The sequence below is a fragment of the Pristiophorus japonicus genome, chromosome 5, assembly GCF_044704955.1.
Source record: "Pristiophorus japonicus isolate sPriJap1 chromosome 5, sPriJap1.hap1, whole genome shotgun sequence".
Classification (NCBI taxonomy): Eukaryota; Metazoa; Chordata; class Chondrichthyes; family Pristiophoridae; genus Pristiophorus; species Pristiophorus japonicus.
Window position 1 is genome coordinate 20,647,187 of NC_091981.1, and position 20,676 is coordinate 20,667,862.

The 20,676-nt window shown below is 45.1% G+C and overlaps 1 protein-coding gene across 1 annotated transcript in view; it reads right to left on the reverse strand.

Annotated features, from left to right (window-relative positions):
* cdyl (chromodomain protein, Y-like) overlaps positions 1–20,676 on the reverse strand; it is a 277,192-nt gene that overhangs the window by 9,781 nt on the left and 246,735 nt on the right. Inside the window, exons 4-5 of the mRNA XM_070880370.1 lie at positions 7,037–7,209; positions 5,054–5,264 (exon numbers count right to left, since the gene is read on the reverse strand). Of these exons, the coding sequence (XP_070736471.1) occupies positions 5,054–5,264; positions 7,037–7,209 (384 nt within the window). The remainder of the gene's footprint in view (positions 1–5,053; positions 5,265–7,036; positions 7,210–20,676) is intronic.

Genomic DNA, 20,676 nt, shown 5'->3' on the forward strand with positions numbered 1-20,676 from the left:
ATATTGTAAATAGCTGGGGTCCCAGCACTGAGCCCTGCGGCACCCCACTAGTCACTGCCTGCCATTCTGAAAATGACTCGTTCATCCAGACACTCTGCTTTCTGTCTGCCAAGCAGTTCACTATCCACGTCAATACATTACCCCTAATACCTTTAATTTTGCACACCAATCTCGTGTGTGGGACCTTGTCAAAAGTCTTTTGAAAGTCCAAATACGCCACATCCACTGGTTCTCCTTTGTCCACTCTACTCGTTACATCCTCAAAAAATTCCAGAAGATTTGTCAAGCATGATTTCCCTTTCATAAATCCATGCTGACTTGGACCGATCCCGTCACTGCTTTCCAAATGTGCTGTTATTTCATCTTTAATCATTTATTCCAACATTTTCCCCACAACTGATGTCAGGCTAACCGTTTTCTCTCTCCCTCCTTTCTTAAAGTGGTGTTACATTAGCTACCCTCCAGTCCATAGGAACTGATCCAGAGTTGATAGACTGTTGGAAAATTACCAAAGAGAGGGGGACGGGGGGGAGAAGAGAGGAGAGAAAAGAGAGGAGGGGGGAGGGGGGAAGAAAAGAGAGGAGGGGGAGGGGGGAGGGGGAAGAAAAGAGAGGAGGGGGAAGAAAAGAGAGGAGGGGGGAGGGGGGAGAAAAGAGAGGAGGGGGAAGAAAAGAGAGGAGGGGGAGGGGGGAGGAGGGGGAAGAAAAGAGAGGAGGGGGGAGGGGGGGAAGAAAAGAGAGGAGGGGGGAGGGGGGAAGAAAAGAGAGGAGGGGGGAGGGGGGGAAGAAAAGAGAGGAGGGGGGAGGGGGGGAAGAAAAGAGAGGAGGGGGGAGGGGGGAAGAAAAGAGAGGAGGGGGGAGGGGGGAAGAAAAGAGAGGAGGGGGGAGGGGGGAAGAAAAGAGAGGAGGGGGGAGGGGGGAAGAAAAGAGAGGAGGGGGGAGGGGGAAGAAAAGAGAGGAGGGGGGAGGGGGAAGAAAAGAGAGGAGGGGGAGGGGGAAGAAAAGAGAGGAGGGGGGAGGGGGAAGAAAAGAGAGGAGGGGGGAGGGGGAAGAAAAGAGAGGAGTGGGGAGGGGGAAGAAAAGAGAGGAGGGGGGAGGGGGAAGAAAAGAGAGGAGGGGGAGGGGGAAGAAAAGAGAGGAGGGGGAGGGGGAAGAAAAGAGAGGAGGGGGGAGGGGGAAGAAAAGAGAGGAGGGGGGAGGGGGAAGAAAAGAGAGGAGGGGGAGGGGGAAGAAAAGAGAGGAGGGGGGAGGGGGAAGAAAAGAGAGGAGGGGGGAGAAAAGAGAGGAGGGGGAGGGGGGAGAAAAGAGAGGAGGGGGAGGGGGGAGAAAAGAGAGGAGGGGGTGGGGGGAGAAAAGAGAGGAGGGGGTGGGGGGAGAAAAGAGAGGAGGGGGAGGGGGGAGAAAAGAGAGGAGGGGGAGGGGGGAGAAAAGAGAGGAGGGGAGGGGGGAGAAAAGAGAGGAGGGGGAGGGGGGAGAAATGAGAGGAGGGGAGGGGGGAGAAAAGAGAGGAGGGGGAGGGGGAAGAAGAGAGAGGAGGGGGAGGGGGGAGAAGAGAGAGGAGGGGGAGGGGGAGAAGAGAGAGGAGGGGAGGGGGAGAAAAGAGAGGAGGGGGGAGGGGGAAGGCGAGGGGGAGGGGGAGAAGATGGAGGGGGGAAGAGAAAGAGGGGAGCGAGAGGGAGGGGGAGGCGAGGGGAGAAGATGGGGGGAGAGAGAGAGGAAGAGAGAGGGAAAGAGAGAGGGGGGAGGGGAGAAAGAGAGAGAGAGAGAGAGAGGGTGAGAGAGAGGGTGAGAGAGAGAGAGAGAGGGAGGGGGTGGGAAGAGGGGGGAGGAGGGGGGGAAGGAGAAGAAGGAGAAGAGGGGAGAGAAGGGAGTAAGGGGTGAGAGAAGGGAGTAAGGGGTGAGAGAAGGGAGTAAGGGGTGAGAGAAGGGAGTAAGGGGTGAGAGAAGGGAGTAAGGGGTGAGAGAAGGGAGTAAGGGGTGAGAGAAGGGAGTAAGGGGTGAGAGAAGGGAGTAAGGGGTGAGAGAAGGGAGTAAGGGGTGAGAGAAGGGAGTAAGGGGTGAGAGAAGGGAGTAAGGGGTGAGAGAAGGGAGTAAGGGGTGAGAGAAGGGAGTAAGGGGTGAGAGAAGGGAGTAAGGGGTGAGAGAAGGGAGTAAGGGGTGAGAGAAGGGAGTAAGGGGTGAGAGAAGGGAGTAAGGGGTGAGAGAAGGGAGTAAGGGGTGAGAGAAGGGAGTAAGGGGTGAGAGAAGGGAGTAACCTTTGATCTCTCCTTCTAACCTTTTATTTCTCCTTTACTGCTTGTGGAGAGGATTTATTCGCCCTTCTACCTTTATCCTCCTGAGAAGGGAGTAAGGGGTGAGAGAAGGGAGTAAGGGGTGAGAGAAGGGAGTAAGGGGTGAGAGAAGGGAGTAAGGGGTGAGAGAAGGGAGTAAGGGGTGAGAGAAGGGAGTAAGGGGTGAGAGAAGGGAGTAAGGGGTGAGAGAAGGGAGTAAGGGGTGAGAGAAGGGAGTAAGGGGTGAGAGAAGGGAGTAAGGGGTGAGAGAAGGGAGTAAGGGGTGAGAGAAGGGAGTAAGGGGTGAGAGAAGGGAGTAAGGGGTGAGAGAAGGGAGTAAGGGGGAAGAGAAGGGAGTAAGGGGGAAGAGAAGGGAGTAAGGGGGAAGAGAAGGGAGTAAGGGGGAAGAGAAGGGAGTAAGGGGGAAGAGAAGGGAGGGAGGGGGAGAGAAGGGAGTAAGGAAGGGTCCACTCTTTGAGGAGCACATGGGAGAGGAATAAAGAGAGGGTTAAATGGTGGAGGTGACAGTTACGAGATTAGTTATACTTGTCCCAGCGCAAATGATAAATATTTGGACACACAATAGAACTGGTCACTTTTTTACTACCCATGAAAATAGTGGTTAAACGTACAATCACAGGGGAGAAATTGTGTTATATCTCACACTCTGTTTCTGTGAAGCTACCTAGTAGTGTCTACCCAAAGATGAAGGATTATTCCTTCTCGCTGATTACCAATGAAATGTGACTACCGATGAATCATTGCAAGTATTTTACACGTCAGATACAGCAGTCAACATTACACGGATATATTGTCATGTTCTCCACTCCAATGTGCGACACAGCTTCTATCTGGCATGGAACGAGCTTAATAAAATATGGCAGGGTATTGAGATTGTTCAGGAATCTAGAAGTAAAAAGGTTTGGCTCCTTCAAGGTAGAAAATATTTGAAATTATGAAACTCAATTTAAAAATAAACCTACAATGTTTTCATTTTGGGTAACTGATGCAAATCTCTAGAAAATATTAGCACAATTAAAAAGGTGATCCGCAGAGGGACTCCCAGGGGATTATTAATACAAACCAACAGATTGGGGAAATGACACCACCCTATTAAAATACCGATAACTCTAGATGACACTGTAGGATGATATATAAGGTAGTAAACATTATAGAAAAAACACAGATCTGGAAACTAGTTCAAGCTAATCCATGATAGCAGGACAATGGAAAACAGATTCATTTTTCTACATTAAAGGGGAATTTTCAGACCTGTCAGGAAATTCATCTTTACTCAAAGAATGATCAACACATGGGATGGACTTCTGTATCGGGTAAACCCCCCCTGCTCCCCCCGGGAATTATTTACGAGTTATATCCGAGATGGGGAGGGAGGGCCGTCACCCAAGAACAATATGATACTTTCAATATCGCCGTTTTCTTTCTAGATGGAGAAACTGTGCTGACTGCTAGCGATCTTGTGAGTTTGCAATGGGAAGGTATTAAGAGAAATATAGCAAGACAAAGGGAGTAGATTGATCCCAACAATATAAATTTAGGTCTGGGCCAGCAAACTGAAGATAATGGGTTTTATATTTTGAGCAGGTCGTGCGAAAACTTAAATTTAAATCCACAATTAAATGCTAACCAAAAGCATCTCAACCTCCAACTCCTTGAAAGGGCTATTGCCACAGAGGCATAGTATCATTTTACGGACTTTATTTTGATGATCCAATGTGAGGCACAACATTGGATAACAGAGAAAAGATTGGGCAGCATATTTTCCACTTTAAGTACGTACGATAAATCAACATACTACAAAATTGCATTGAGATTAATTTAAAATAACATCTGAAATAAAAAATCTATTTGCATTATCTGTGACTAATGTAATCAGTTAGATAAGAGCAAAGCAGCTGCATTCCTCACAGATAGAAAAGTTACAACCAGTGTAAAATAAGTCACCCAAGAACATGATTGTAAAGTGGTTCCCTCTCCCTTTTAATATTACTGTCAAGGCCCCCTCTTCAAAAAAAATGATCAACCCATTTTGTCCTTGCAAACTATTGCCCCATCTCCAAGTTCCCTTTCCTGTACAAAGTCCCTGAATGTGTTGTTAACTCCCAGATTGATGCCCTTTTCTAACATTTCTATGCCTAACTAAAATATCACCTTTTTTGGCTCGGTGCCCATTTTCCCTCGTCTCTGTGGAAGCACCTTGGGACATTTTCCGACATTAAAGTTGTTCTGTAAATGCAACTCATTATTATATATAGCCTTGATTATTTTTTAAATATTACAGCCTAATTCAAAATCCATCAAATATTGTGAAGACACTCCCTTTACTCATCAAACATCTTTTTGGCATCTAGTAAAGGTTTCAAGGATGGTTTCTGCTGATTGTCTGCATGGTTAATATTGAATCGGCTCAGACTGTCCCTCAAAACCTCTGACTCAGACAGCCTCAAGAAAGATGTCCAATTTAATAGCCAACATCTACGTCAAAATATTAGCAATAAAAAAGTATGACTGTTAACTACCTAGAGGGTCCTCATTTTTTATACTGAACAAAAGTTAGGAAGAAATTTCGTATTAAGGGAGCTACGTGTGGAGGCCACTGTGGAACCAGGTAATATCAACCACCAAGGGGTTCCACTCTGCATTCCAGAAACCCCATCTATGTGCAGCATGGTGTGGTCTTTGAACTCTATGTACTGAAAGTTGCAACATTTTGAGAGCATATGCACAGTACATTTGATGATTTGAGAATAAATGGCGACTTACCGAAGCTAAACCCATTATTCTGGGAAATGTCAGTGATGAGCATCCATCTGGAGTTTGCCCAAAAGTAGTATAAGGAGTCTGAAACCATGCTTTCTCATTAGCCCACACCACATCACAAAGAGGTAATATGGAAGCTCCCAGGCCAATTGCAGGGCCATTCACGGCTACTATGATTGGTTTCTTAAACTGAATAAACGTATTGACAAAACTCCTAAAACAAAAGAAACAAGATTCAGTCTGTTGTTCTTTTAATGTTTTGCACAGAACTGCAAACGTCAATCTACAGTTTAAATACCACTGGCACAAATGTAAAGGTTAACAACATTTAACATAATATTACACAACAGATGTCTCAGATCTCTGTGTAATTGTAACAAAACATTCAGATGTAGAGATAAACACCTTTAATGCCTTCTTGGTGACTTGTCTAATGGGACTGATCAATCCTGAGGTTAATCTTTTGTATAATTCTGTAAATCACACAAAGAGTCTGGGCTTTTACAAATCACACATTTTCATCAAAGAAACTATTCCAAACAAAGTTAATAAAATTTTAAAAGTTTCCAACCATCTGAAAGAACTTTCAAACGAATCCAAATGGCTCAATTTCACAATACGGTGCGAAAATCTTACATCAATGTGGTTATATTTCTGATGCCTAACCAAGCATTTTTATTTTTAAATAGAGACTTTATTATATGCATTTTTCCTTATATGAGAAATTTACAATGTCATGCAATAGATCCTTAGAAGGTGCATACAAAACAAAAGCAAAATACTGCGGATGCTGGAACTCTGAAATAAAAACAGAAAATGCTGGAAATACTCGACAGCTCAGGCAGCATCTGTGGAAAGAGAAACAGAGTTAACGTTTAGGTCGCTGACCTTCCGTCAGTTACAGATTTAACAGTTTTTAAGCAAGTGCAGAGCCAGGGGAAGGGGTAGGGGAGGAAACAACAGAGGGAAAGCTCTGTGATAGGGTGGAGGGCAGAGTGGTAATGGGACATGGAGAGCGACAAAAGATGGCTCCAGAGGAGGTGTAAATAATTACAACAGAACCATTTTCAGCACCCGCTGTTCGAGAGAATGGGAGCGGTGGTTATGATCTAAAGTAGTCAGAACCACCGCTCCTATTTTCTCGGATAGCAGGTGCTGCTTCTGCTGTTGTCATTTCATCATCATCATCATCATAGGCAGTCCCTCGAATCGAGGATGACTTGCTTCCACGCCAAAAAGTTCACAGGTGTTTCAATGAAGGATCTAACATTCCAGGTCCCAAACTAAATCTTGAAGGGTGGAAGATGCCTGTGTATGGATTTAAAAAAAATATGTGGTCGCCATTGCACACCAGCCACCACACGGGCTTGACAGAGCTAGCTCATGGTCCAGTGGCAAGGATTAACCAAGACGACTGGAGACCAGCTCATCTGCACGGACCTAGTGCACACACATATCGCAGTGTGGGCTGGCCCGTGCTGCCCCTGGGCCTTCGCCTCTTCTGGACCCCGAACTCTCGCCTCTCCTGGGCCCTGATCACGTCCCTCTACAATCTCTCACCGCTCCTTTGCCCTGACCTCGCCGCTCCTGCAGTACCTGCCCACGCTCCAATCACCGACCTGGATCTTGATGACGTCCAATCCAATCGTCCTCTTCGCTGCCGTTGCTCTCCTGCTCCATTTACACCCCCTCTGGACTCATGTGTTTCTTTACCTGTCCCATTACCATCTCCTTTTGCCGTGCACCATCATCCATTTTGTCATTTAATCTCTCCTGCCCTCCACCCTACCACAAACCTTGTCATTTGTTCTTTCTTCCCCACTCCTGGCTCTGAACTTGCTTACAAACTATTAGATCTCTGACTACTTCTAGTTCTGATGGAAGGTCATCAACCTGAAACGTTAACTCTGTTTCTCGCTCTATAGATGCTGTCTGACCTGCTGAGCAGTTCCAGAATTTTCTGTTTTTATCCTAGAAAATGCATACCTGATGGACTCAGTCATTTTAGTACTTTCCCTTTTTCGGTCATCTGTTAATCGTCGAATGAAATAAATAAAATCAAGACCACAACAAAAGACGCTTCCTACAGCACTCAGCAAAACCAGTTTACTATCATCAGCTGCTGCAGTGTTCAGGGCACTTTGCATTTCCTTCATAACCTGCAAACAAAATTACAAAAATAATAAAAATTCCTTAACTGAATACAGCCATTGTAAACTTTTAATTCCAGAATCACTTGTATAGATTACATTCATCATTAAAAACTTCCTGTTTATGCAGACTTGTAACATGCAATATCAGAGCCCGTATCCAGTCACGAATCATTTTCATCACCAAGGCAATACATTACTCAGCTTAAGATGCAGTATTCCTCATTATTTATTGAAGTTATCCTCAAACATAAGGGTCAGTAAATCAATTCAAAGAAAAAAATAAGGAAAACATCAAGATGTTTCCAGACAGAATTATGTCACGTATCAGCAGGTACAGTAGTAATTACGGGCCCAAATTTGGCCCTCCGTTTTTTTCGGCGCACTTACCTGAGGTGCGCCGACTTTCTGCTTTCAAAACGGCGCCGAAAATATATCGCCGTATTCTCCCCACTCTGTGGGCTGTCCTAGTGCTTGGCGTGCCGTGGCAATCATAGTGGGGGGGCGGAGCTAGGGCCCTGTGCCGAAGGGTGCCGGCAGCTGTCAGCATGCACAGTAGAGCGTTCGTGCATGCGCAGTAGCTCCTCCCATGATGATGATAATGCGTACCTGCAGCATGGGATCCAACGCGTCCCGCCCCTATTCCGGGCTGAGTGGCCTGCCATACAGGCCGGCCGCTGCCTTCCCGTCTCCGGGAGAGTGAGTGATGAAGAAAGTCAAGTGAAAGACTCACGGATAGTTTTAGTCCTATTCTCAGTGGAGATGAGCTTACAGCATAAAATGAGCTCATCTATCCTAAATAGAGCTAACTGTCAGACTCATTTAGAAACTATCAGGACTGCGAACATGGGTCGTGGAAAACTGCACTGCGATGAAACCTGCTTGAAGATGTAGTTGAGGTGCATTGTTAGGACAATTATGTCGGTTGATCGAGTGATACTTGCCCTGGAGGTGCTCGATGTTGTCACTAGACATAAAGGTAAAATGTAGACTAGCTAATGCAAAAGTAGAGCAAACCTCGGTGAAAGGAACCGTGTGAATTGCCTTCGGATCATCCCAGCCCACAACATATAGCCTTCCTGCCAGCCCCCCTTTAAGTTCCCTCCTGCAGCATCCTTCTACGAGCCCAGCCTGCAGCTTCTTGTGTGTGTGGCCAGTTCACTGCTCTCCCACCCGGGCTTCCCACCAACTGCGGCCGAGTGGCGTTTCGCACCAGTCAGGGCCGAGTATGAAGGTAGACTTAAGTTTTATTTTTTATTTATTAAAAATTTTTTTATTATTGATGGTTTTTATGCTTCATGAATGTTGTTGAGAAGGTGTTTAGTACTTTGCAAGGTCCCCTGTGCTTCCCTTCCCCCTCCCTTTTCTCTGGCTACCTGCGCTAATTTCTTAACTCTCCGCAAGGGTTTTCTGTGCGGCCACTACGCTGGCCTAAGTTAGTTTGGAGCAACTATTAGCTATCCAAACTGGCTTAAATGGCCAAAACAGGCGCAAGTGGCTGGCAATGCCCCCTTTTGAACAAAACAAAATGAAAAAAATCCTAACTAACTCACTTGCACTGGTGCAAGTTAAATGTGCAGAATGGAGATTTTTAAGATACTCCAGAAAAATCAAGTTGCTCCAAAAAAAAAAGAGCAACTCCTGGGCAAATTTGGGCCCTATATTACTGGATTAGCAATCCAGAGGCCTGGACTAATAATCTGGAAAATGCAAGTTCAAATTCCACCCTCTGTCCCATACCAACATGGTTGACTCTTAACTGCCCTCTGAATTGGCCTAGAAAGTCACTAAGTCAGGGCAATTAAGGATGGGTAATATACACTGGCCTTGCCTGGGCATGCATGAATAAAATAGAATATCCTCACACATTAAATAAAGAAATACTCACATGGCAAATCTTCAGTTCTTTTCGATCAGTATGGTGAAAGGAGAAGTAATTACTCCAAACCCAGCTTTTCCTTTTAGTTACTTAACTTTCCACACCTCAACATGCATAATTTTTCAACTCAAGACATCCTAATGAGGACTGCCACCAAGCCCACTTTAGCTCGGGCTACATCCATCATCCTATTTAATTAGTTCCTAAGTGATTGCTTTTTTTCCATCTCTTCTATGCCTTACACGTGTTGATTACTCTGGAATGAAGCATTTCCTGACATCTGTCCTAAATTTGCCTTTCACTAGTTTGAATCTGTCTTCTTGTCCTTCTGTTCAATTTAAAGTAATTTTCTGTTACTACCTTTTCTTTATTGTTTATGGGCATATAATTCTATAAGGTTATCTCTCCATCATCTCCTTTCAAAGCTATAAACCTCAAGACTCTCCAGTATCTTGTCATCCCTCAAACAGCTAGGGGTTAGCCTTGTGGCTCTATTCTGAAGTTACTCCAGGATATGAATGTCTCCCTCGTGTCTCTATGACCAGAGCTGATCACAATATTCAAGCTATGGTGTGTATATTGAGAGGAGTAAGCTGTTCTCAACTTAGTGCTGTAGAATGACAACACTAGTTCATCAGTACCCAGTGAGGTGTCTAGCCTTCACTTTGTGCAACCTCCTGAGAACCTAATTGAGTTTAGCAACACATCACATGGAGTATCAATGGGAGCAAGAAGTTGTGGTGGTGGGGTGGGGGAACCCACAGTGTACTATTTTGTGGCATTGCGAATATAGGAGAAACAAATAAGCTTGTATGCAATATAAGCTAAACAGTGCAAGTATAATAATGATTCTTGGGAACCAAATCTACCAATGGGATTTAGGTTCAAGTCCAATCCAGGCTGATGGGATGAAAGTCTTCTGTCTGTATGTGGGGCCTGACCTGGAATGAGTCCGACTGATATCAATCTATTTACTAGTGGGCATAGAACTAATGCATAAAAATGCCCTAAATTCAACAATAACTGGCAATCTCACTCAGGTTAGAGAATGGTTGGTATGCAAAATGAAAAATGTCACACTGGTGTGGTAGAAGGTTCTCTTCTGAAATTCCGGTCAAGATACTTTGCTGCACCAGAGTAAAGGAAGTTTTACTCTGCCTTCAATAGTGCTATCTATACTTGAGCTAGGAGTGCTTGGTGCTGACACCAGATGTCAAAAATGAAAAATTATTAAATTCACTACCACTAATTATCGCTCACTTTGACGAGCACAAAATTCACAAACAAATTAAACTGATTTTTCTGAAATGGGGAAAATCTTAAATTAGGTTAAATGCATTTAGTTTGGCGAACGCGCAGAAGAATTTTCCAGTTGAAGAATTACTTTCTTCCTCATAACATTATCCTTCACAATCCACCAAGTTTCTGAGTAAATAGTAACCTCAGTGGAAGAAGCGTTACATTTTGGGTGAGATGAGATGCCTGTATTTAACACTAATCGATTTAAATGGAACTGTGTTGCACTTGGTTGGAGCAAGAATATAAACTCATTTTTTCTTCCTATTCTACATCTGTTCAATTTGAACAATGACTAACAACTTGCTCCTCTATTTCCCTGCTCGTTTCACTAATTCATCTGCCATTTGATTCCTTTCCAACTTGAAGCTCACTTCACTCCCCTTTTGTCTGTCTAGTACTTTTTAACTGCCTATGACAGATAATCTTTGTATGTCACTCAGTACTTTCATCTTTTTAAAATAAATTATTGACATGTTATTAAACCTGGTTAATTGACAGTACTGCAGTTAGCATACCCGACCCTGGGTTTTTACCTGCTCTCCTTTTCAGGTTGCAAAGAGTCTGGTTCAATTTGAGACAGTGGCAGAGAGAGGGATGGAGTCAGTGACGAGGGTACGGAGTTTGTGGTGAAAGGCTCAAAATGATGACTTTTGTCTTCTCGATGTTTAGCTGGGGCAAACTGCAACTCATCAAGACTGGATATCAGCCAAGAAGTCTGATAGCACAGATAGCAGTGAGGAGGGATTGAGAGCGGTGGCGGCGAGGTAAAGTTGAATATCGTCAGTGTATATTTGAAAACTGACCCGATGTCTGTCGATGATGTCGCGAAGGGGCAACATGCAAATGAAGAGGAGAAGGAAGTCACGGATGAATCCCTAAGGGAGTGCTGAGGAGACACTGGAGGAGGGGGTGGGTGGGAAGGAAGAGAAGCCATTGCTAGAGATGCTTTGGTTACATTGAGTGATAATAATGGAAGGGCAGTCCCATCCAGCTGGACAACGGAGGAGAGGCATCGGAAGGTGACGATATGGTCGACTGTATCAGAGAGGAAAAGGAAGAAGGATAATGCACCATGGTCAAACTCAGAATACCAATAATAGCTTTGATACGGGCTATTTTGTTGCTGTGGCTTGGGTAGAAACTGGATTGGATATTCATCTCTTGTGTTCCATTTCTAGGTTCACCCAGGTGTTGAATGTTGTTTGGATTTAGTGCTGCTCAATCTTGCAATCAGAGGAAAAGAAGTGGATTAAGGGATATGGGCACGATTAGGATTATTGCTCATGGAGGACAAACACTGACATGGACTGGTTGTGTAAGGTCAAACTTACCTGCATGTGATTGTGTTTTAATAATGCTTTTGTTTAACTGTTATATGATAAAATTAACTAAAATGCGTGTAACATAGAAACAGAAAAATTGGTGTACAAGTAGGCCATTCGGCCCTTCGAGCCTGCACCACCATTCAATAAGATCATGGCTGATCATTCACCTCAGTACCCCTTTCCTGCTTTCTCTCCATACCGCTTGATCCCTTTAGCCGTAAGAGCCATATCTAACTCCCTCTTGAATATATCCAATGAACTGCATCAGCAATTCTCTGCGGTAGAGAATTCCACAGGTTAACAACTCTCCGAGTGAAGAAGTTTCTCCTCATCTCAGTCCTAAATGGCTTACCCCTTATTCTTAGGCTGTGTCCCCTGGTTCTGGACTTCCCCAACATCGGGAACATTCTTCCTGCATCTAACCTGTCCAGTCCTGTCAGAATTTTATATGTTTCTAGGAGATTCTCTCTCATCCTTCTAAACTCCAGTGAATAAAGGACCAGTCGATCCAGTCTCTCCTCGTATGTCAGTCCAGCCATCCCGGGAATCAGTCTGGTAAACCTTCGCTGCACTCCCTCAATAGCAAGAACATTCTTCCTCAGATTAGGAGACCAAAACTGAACACAATATTCCAGGTGAGGCCTCACTAAGGCCCTGTGCAACTGCAGTAAGACCTCCCTGCTCCTATACTCAAAACCCCTAGCTATGAAGGCCAACATACCATTTGCCTTCTTCACCGCCTGCTGTACCTACACGCCAACTTTCAATGACTGATGTACCATGACACCCAGGTCTCATTGCATCTCCTCTTTTCCTAATCTGCCGCCATTCAGATAATATTCTGCCTTCGTGTTTTTGCCCACAAAGTGGATAACCTCACATTTATCCACATTGTACTGCATCTGCCATGTATCTGCCCACTCACCTAACCTGTCCAAGTCACCCTGCAGCCTCTCAGCATCCTCCTCACAGCTCACACCGCCACCCAGTTTAGTGTCATCTGCAAACTTGGAGATATTACACTCAATTCCTTCATCTAAATCATTAATGTATATTGTAAATAGCTGGTGTCCCAGCACTGAGCCCTGCGGCACACCACTAGTCACTGCCTGCCATTCTGAAAAGGACCCGTTTATCCTGACTCTCTGCTTCCTGTCTGCCAACCAGTTCTCTATCCATGTCAGTACATTACCCCCAATACCATGTGCTTTAATTTTGCACACCAATCTCGTGTGGGACCTTGTCAAAAGCCTTTTGAATGTCCAAATACACCACATCCACTAGTTCTCCCTTGTCCACTCTACTAGTTACATCCACAAAAAATTCCCTTTCATAAGTCCATGCTGACTTGGACCGATCCTGTCACTGCTTTCCAAATGCGCTGCTATTTCATCTTTAATAATTGATTCCAACATTTTGCCCACTACTGATGTCAGACTAACTGGTTTATAATTACCCGTTTTCTCTCTCTCTCCCTCCCTCCTTTTAAAAAAGTGGTGTTACATTAGCTACCCTCTGGTCCATAGGAACTGATCCAGAGTCGATAGACTGTTGGAAAATGATCACCAATGCATCCACTATTTCTAGGGCCACTTCCTTAAGTACTCTGGGATGCAGACTATCAGGCTCTGAGGATTTATCGGCCTTCAATCCCATCAATTTCCTTAACACAATTTCCTGACTAATAAGGCTTTCCTTCAGTTCCTCCTTCTCACTAGACCCTCAGTCTCCTAGTATTTCCAGAAGGTTATTTGTGTCTTCCTTTGTGAAGACAGAACTAAAGTATTTGTTCAACTGGTCTGCCATTTCTTTGTTCCCCATTATAAATTCATCTGATTCGGACTGCAAGGGACCTACGTTTGTCTTCACTAATCTTTTTCTCTTCACATATCTATAGAAGCTTTTGCAGTCAGTTTTTATGTTCCCAGCAAGCTTCCTCTCATACTCTATTTCCCCCCTCCTAATTAAACCCTTTGTCCTCCTCTGCTGAATTCTAAATTTCTCCCAGTCCTCAGGTTTGCTGCTTTTTCTGGCCAATTGATATGCCTCTTCCTTGGATTTAACACTATCCTTAATTTCCCTTGTTAGCCATAGTTGAGCCACTTTCCCCGTTTTATTTTTACTCCAGAAAGGGACGTACAAGTGTTGAAGTTCATCCATGTGATCTTTAAATGTTTGCCATTGCCTAGCCACCGTCAACCCCTTAAGTATCATTCGCCAGTCTATTCTAGCCAATTCACATCTCATACCATCGAAGTTACCTTTCCTTAAGTTCAGGACCATAGTCTCTGAATTCACTGTGTCACTCTCCATCTTAAGCATTCTACCATATTATGGTCACCCTTGCCCAAGGGGACTCACACAACAAGATTGCTAATTAGTTCTTTCTCGTTACACATCACCCAGTCGAGGATGGCCAGCCCTCTAGTTGGTTCCTCGACATATTGGTGTAGAAAACCATCCCTAATACACTCCAGGAAATCCTCCTCCACCGTATTGCTACCAGTTTGGTTTGCCCAATCTATACGTAGATTAAAGTCGCCCATGATAACTGCTGTACCTTTATTGCACGCATCCCTAATTTCTTGTTGGCTGCTGTCCCCAACCTCACTACTACTGTTTGGTAGTCTGCACACAACTCCCACTAGCATTTTCTGCCCTTTGGTATTCCGCAGCTCCACCGTTACAGATTCCACATCATCCAAGCTAATGTCCTTCCTTACTATTGCATTCATTTCCTCTTTAACCAGCAACGCTACACCACCTCCTTTTCCTTTCTGTCTATCCTTCCTGAATGTTGAATACCCCTGGACGTTGAGTTTCCAGCCTTGGTCACCCTGGAGCCATGTCTCAGTGATGCCAATTATATCATATTTGTTAATTGCTGCCTGTGCAGTTAATTCGTCTACCTTATGATGAATACTCCTTGCATTGAGGCACAGAGCCTTCAGGCTTGCCTTTTTAACACACTTGGTCCCTTTAGAATTTTGCTGTAATGTGGCCCTTTTTGATTTTTGCCTTAGGTTTCTCTGCCCTCCACTTTTACTTTTTTTCTTTCTATCTTTTGCTTCTGCCCTCATTCTACTTCCCTCTGTCTCCCTGCATAGGTTCCCATCCCCCTGTGTAAGCTTATGTTAACCATTTTTAAGTAAAGCATGGTAGATTGAACCATTATTATGCTAACCATTTTTATAACTGCTGATACAAGCTTTATTTAGAACTAGAATGATCAAGGGCAGAATATTAATCAGTAAGATAAAGGTATGTAGCATGTACCATTTCTTATCCTAAGTTTGCAAAGCCAAGCTTAATAATGAACTCTGTGCAAAGTTGTCTGTATAATAGCCCTCAGAGAAATGATTCCTTCTACAGAAAGGGAGGAAGGATAGAGATAACAGGAGTCAAAGGCAGAAGACTTAGAATGATGACTTAGAAGGCTTCAACAGCTGCAGACTTTGACAGCATTTGAATGGGAGGAAAAGGGTATAAGAATAGCACTATTGAACTCTGGAAGCAGCGCGAACACAGAAGACTGGAGGAGGACACAGCAAGAGACAGCTCCGCGGTCACTCAGTGGGCTTCCCTTGAGGTTTCAAGGAACAGACCTTTGACTGTCGCCGTTTTAAGTATTATTTCTTTGTACTGGAAGTAAATTATTTCATAAAATCTGTTGTGCTTATTTACAATATACCTGTACGCAGCATGGTTTGTCGTGGTCTCTTCTGCCAGATCTAACAGATTTTACAGGTTGGGCCAAATGGTCTGTTTCCATCTTGAAATTTCTATGTAATATAAATAATGAATGACAGGGCTTCCCAGACTCCACAGTAGAACTGAAAATGCTCAAACTGCTGACTGCTTTTCCATGTTGGAGAAGGAGCAACAGTGAACCTAGGATCGAGGGGAAGTTAGAGAATTAAGGTACAGACTAAATGGGTAAGGGTCTTAATTTGCTTTTCCAATATCACTGACTCCTGATTTCTCACAGCACTCATTATTCCTGCTGTCAATCACTTAGCTGGAGTATTGTGGTGGCGGGACTCCCCAATCTCACAAAATAGTATCCACTGGATTAAGCCGAGAATCGGAAATCCTGTTCTTAAAATGATAAGCTAAGTGTCCAACTGTGATGACAAATAAGGAGCCAGTGATGATGGGGATGAGGGATCTTCTCTTCAGTCCTCCTCTTTAGTAAAGGAAATCAGTTAAATAGAATTTTCAACTCCGGTGATTAGGTGTGCAAGTGAGGAACACTCAGTCAGCTCTTGGGCATGAGGGAAACTCAATGATGCAAAAGCCAACCTCAACAAACACTCATGCAGTCACCTCACATGGCCTACCACAAGGGCTACCACAATGGTCTTCAAGAACATTTCATGTAAAGGGAGAATGCTGTCCACCTCTCATCATTATGGGCTTATGGAGCATCCTCCTCTGTTTTGGATGCCCCCAAAAGTTTGTCAACATCCTTCGCCTGCTCCACGATGACATGCAGGCTGTGATCCTTACCAGCGAATCCATTACAGACTCATTCCACGTCCGGACTGGGGTCAAACAGGGTTGTGTCATCGCTTCAACCCTCTTCTCAATCTTCCTCGCTGCCATGCTCCACCTCATTGTCAACCAGCTCCCCGCTGGAGTGGAACTAAACTACAGAACCAGTGGGAAGCTGTTTAATGTACGCCACCCTCCAGGCCAGTCCAAGATCACCCAAATCTCTGTCGTTGAACTGCAGTATGCGGACGACGCCTGCGTCTGCGCACATTCTGAGGCTGAACTCCAGGATATAGTCGATGTATTCACCGAGGCATATGAAAGCATGAGCCTCACGCTTAACATCCGTAAGACAAAGGTCCTCCACCAGCCTGTCCTTGCTGCACAGCACTGCACCCCAGTCATCAAGATTCACGGCGTGGCCCTCGACAACGTGGACCACTTCCCATACCTCGGGAGCCTTTGTCAACAAAGGCAGACATTGATGTGGAGATTCAACATCGCCTCCAGTGTGCCAGTGCAGCCTTCGGCCGCCTGAGGAAAAGAGTGTTCGAAGACCAGGCCCTCAAACCTACCACCAAGCTCATGGTCTACAGGGCAGTAGTAATACCCGCCCTCCTGTATCGATCAGAGGCATGGACAATGTACAGAAGACACATCAAGTCGCTGGAGATATATCACCAACGATGTCTCCGCAAGATCCTGCAAATCCCCTGGGAGGACAGACGCACCAACATCAGTGTCCTCGACCAGGTTAACATCCCCAGCATTGAAGCACGAACCACTCTCGATCAGCTTCGCTGGGCAGGCCACTTAGTTCGCATGCCAGACACAAGACTCCCTAAGCAATTGCTCTACGCGGAGCTCCAACATGGTAAACGAGCCAAAGGTGGGCAGCGGAAACGTTACAAGGACACTCTCAAAGCCTCCTTGGTGAAGTGCGACATCACCACTGACACCTGAGAGACCCTGACCAAAGACCGTCCTAGGTGAAGAAAGTGCATCCGGGAGGGCATTGAGCTCCTCGAATCTCAACGCTGCGAGCGTGAAGAGGTCAGGCGCGGGCAGCGGAAAGTGTGTGTGGTACCTCCTGCTTCCCCCGACAAATATCTGTCCCACCTGTGACAGGGTCTGTGGCTCTCGTGTTGGACTATTCAGCTACCAAAGAACTCACTTTAGGATTGGAAGCAAGTTGATTTCGAGGGTCTGCCTAGGATGATGATGATGATGGGATGCAGGCACTCGTATGGGGGAAAGGTGTCTGTGCCCTCACACGCCTTCAACATAGCTGTCTTTCAAAGGAAAAGCTGGCACATAACCATCCTAGAGAAATGCAATCAATGGAGGAGAACCATCACTTAATACTCCACAGGAAAAGGAGACACTGGAAATCATAGGCAAGCAGGACGGGAGAGGTTTGGGAGATAGCAGAGTTGGAGGGCAAGGTAGAAAAAGGTGGGTAAAGTTGGGAAGTGCTCAGCAGAGGTAACGTCAGCTTCATATGCTTTCTTAATGTACTGCAACGTCCTTACACCTAGCTGCTATTTCTTTAAGGTGGAATGTCACTGTTTACACAGCTAAATAAGCTTTCTTGTGTTTCCAGTGAAGGGAGTTCCTTGGAGGTAGAAGTCAGCCATTCCAATGACAATCCTGGTACTTCCAAAATGGAATCTGCCAGCACATTCAGAACCCCAATTTCTGTCACTTCATCAATTCTGTCATTGCATCCGACCTGTGCAAGCATCACAACAAACACTCACGCAGGAGGAAGTAATTAGCGTAACAAGGTTTTCTTCAGGTGAGGCACTGAATACTAGTGAGAAAGAGGATCTGTTCTTCTGTAAAGGGAGTTTCTGACTTTTGGAACTTGGATGATGGCAAGGGAATAGGCTGATGTCTTTGCCATCAAATAACCTTGTGAAGTGGCTTTCTTTTATGTGCCAACTTTTATTTGTTGTAAGTACTGGGCTCCAAGTGTCTTCCTTTCTCTGGCTGCTGGCTAGGCTCCACATCCTCTCTTTCCTGTACACCCTCATGTTGTGGGAGGGAGGTTCTTTGCTGTCCCTCCTTCCACCCCTCAACCCCTATCAACTTTAGATGCCAGAAGCAGGAAGCTTTTCTTCAACACAATGTTATGTAGTACGCAGCAAACTACAATAATCCTGGACACTCTGGTTGTGCTGTATTGCAGGACATGCTGGAAAGCTCATTTCCGCCCCAGTGGAACCAGAGAAACAAAGAGACACAGCTGTCCAGTTGATGATCGGGGGGGTTGGGGGTGGGGGAGGGGGGGAGAAAGGAGACACAAAAAGACATTCCTCCCAGAGAGTTATGCTGTGTTGCAGGGCTCCACATGATTTATCTAGGCATCTAAAAATGAGACTTCAGAATGCTTATCGTCTGCTCAGGGCTGGCATGGTGGATAGGCACATGATGAAACTGCTAAGGCAGCTTCGTGGTTAGCAGGCATTCTCGTACATGATGAGGCAATTACCACAGCGACACATTAATGGAATGAAAGACTTTCCTTTTCATCAAATTGAGGGGGTTGTCATATTGGGCTTTGATGTATTCTGTCAATTACTTCTTGCACCATTTAAAAAAAAAAAATTGTTCTTGGGATGTGGGCAGCATTTATTGCCCATTCCGAATTGCCCTCGAGAAGGTGACGGTGAGCCGTCTTCCTGAACCGCTGCAGTCGGTGTGCTGTTAGGGAGGGAATTCCAGGATTTTGACACAGCGACGAAGAAGGAACAGCGATATGCTTCCAAGTCAGGATGGTGTGTGACTTGGAGGGGAACTTGCAGGTGATGGTGTTCCCTTGTGCCTGCTGCCCTTGTAGGTGGTAGAGGTCGTGGGTTCGGGAGGTGCTGATGAAGAAGCCTTGGCGAGTTGCTGCAGTACATCTTGTAGATGGTACACACTGCAGCCACATTGCACCAGTGATGGAGGAAGTGAATGTTTAAGGTGGTGGATGGGGTACCAATTAAACGGGGTGCTTTGTCCTGGATGGTGTCAAGCCTCTTTAGTGTTGTTGGAGCGGCACTCATCCAGGCAAGTGGAGAGTATTCCATCACACTCCTGACTTATGCCTTGTAGATGGTGGAAAAGCTTTGGGTGTCAGGAGTTGATACCTGCTGCAGAATACCCAGCCTCTGACCTGCTCATGCTGCCACAGTATTTATGTGGCTGGTCCAGTTAAGTTCTGGTCAATGGTGACCACTCAGGATGTTGATGGTGGGGGATTTGGCGATGCTAATGCTGTTGAATGTCAAGGGGCGGTGGTTAAGGCTCTCTCTTGTTGGAAACAGTCATTGCCTGGCACAAATGTTACTTGCTACTTATCAGCCCAAGCCTGAATATCGCCCAGGTCTTGTTGCATGTGAGCACGGACTGCTTCATTATTGGGAGTTGCAAATGAAACTGAACATTGTGCAATCATCAGCGAACATCCCCACTTCTGGCCTTATGATGGAGCGAATCTAACAGCCTGTAGAACTGGGCAGCTCTATATTTTTGTTCTCTGGTTTCACTGGGAAGGAAATGAACTGCCCAACATGCCTGAAGAGAGAATCAGTCACCTCCTTGATACAATGGTGAGCTACTGTTTGACTGATGTAGCAAAGGTCTCCAGATGTTGCCTGGAAGGATCCAGTTGCAAAGAAATTCAAGACAATGATGATCGTGATTGGTATAGGCAGCGCTGTTTTCCTGGTGGAAAATGGTTGCAGGTCTTCAGCTGAAGAAGTTTTCTGGTGAGAAATGTAGCCTTCTGAGGTAGTTATAGGCAGAGAAGACCCAAGACCATCTATGCTTGTAAACTTTGTTGAGCTGATGTGTATGTCGAGGAAACAAATACTTTTTGTGCAGCCTCACTAAGTGCCTGAAATCTTGTCTCTTCCATCTCCTCCTCCTCTTCAAAACAAAGGAATAGAAGGAGTGCCATTGGAAAATTCATGCCCAAGTCTAAAGCTGTTTTTTTTTCTTAAAGCAGCAAAAGTTCTGACCGAATCTGAAAAGTATCAGTATATGCAGGCAAAGTAATACCAACTGTAAGGGGGTAAAGTATTGTCACCAAAGTGGCAGACAGATGGTCACCAAAGTGGATACTGAAGATAGTGAATTGATCGGAACATAAAATGGTCCAGATTAAAGGGCTTATCAGTATTAGAAGTTTGTGATGAGTCGGGAGTTCCTCCACTTCAAGGTAGGGATTGTAATATATCGCCTATTGACAGATTGTATGTAAAACTCGCTTATGTATGTAAAGCTCACTTACAAATGATATAAAATGGCTGTATAACATAAAATGGAAACTTACATATTTAGTACATTTAAGGAAACAACACCTATCAAGGACAGTAGGGAGTAAGCTGTCTGGAAACATAGATTGTAGCAGCAACTGCACTCATGGGAAAGGGATAGTTTTGGCTGAAAAGAAACCAGGTGCACACCAAGCCATGGGAAGCAAGGTTAAAC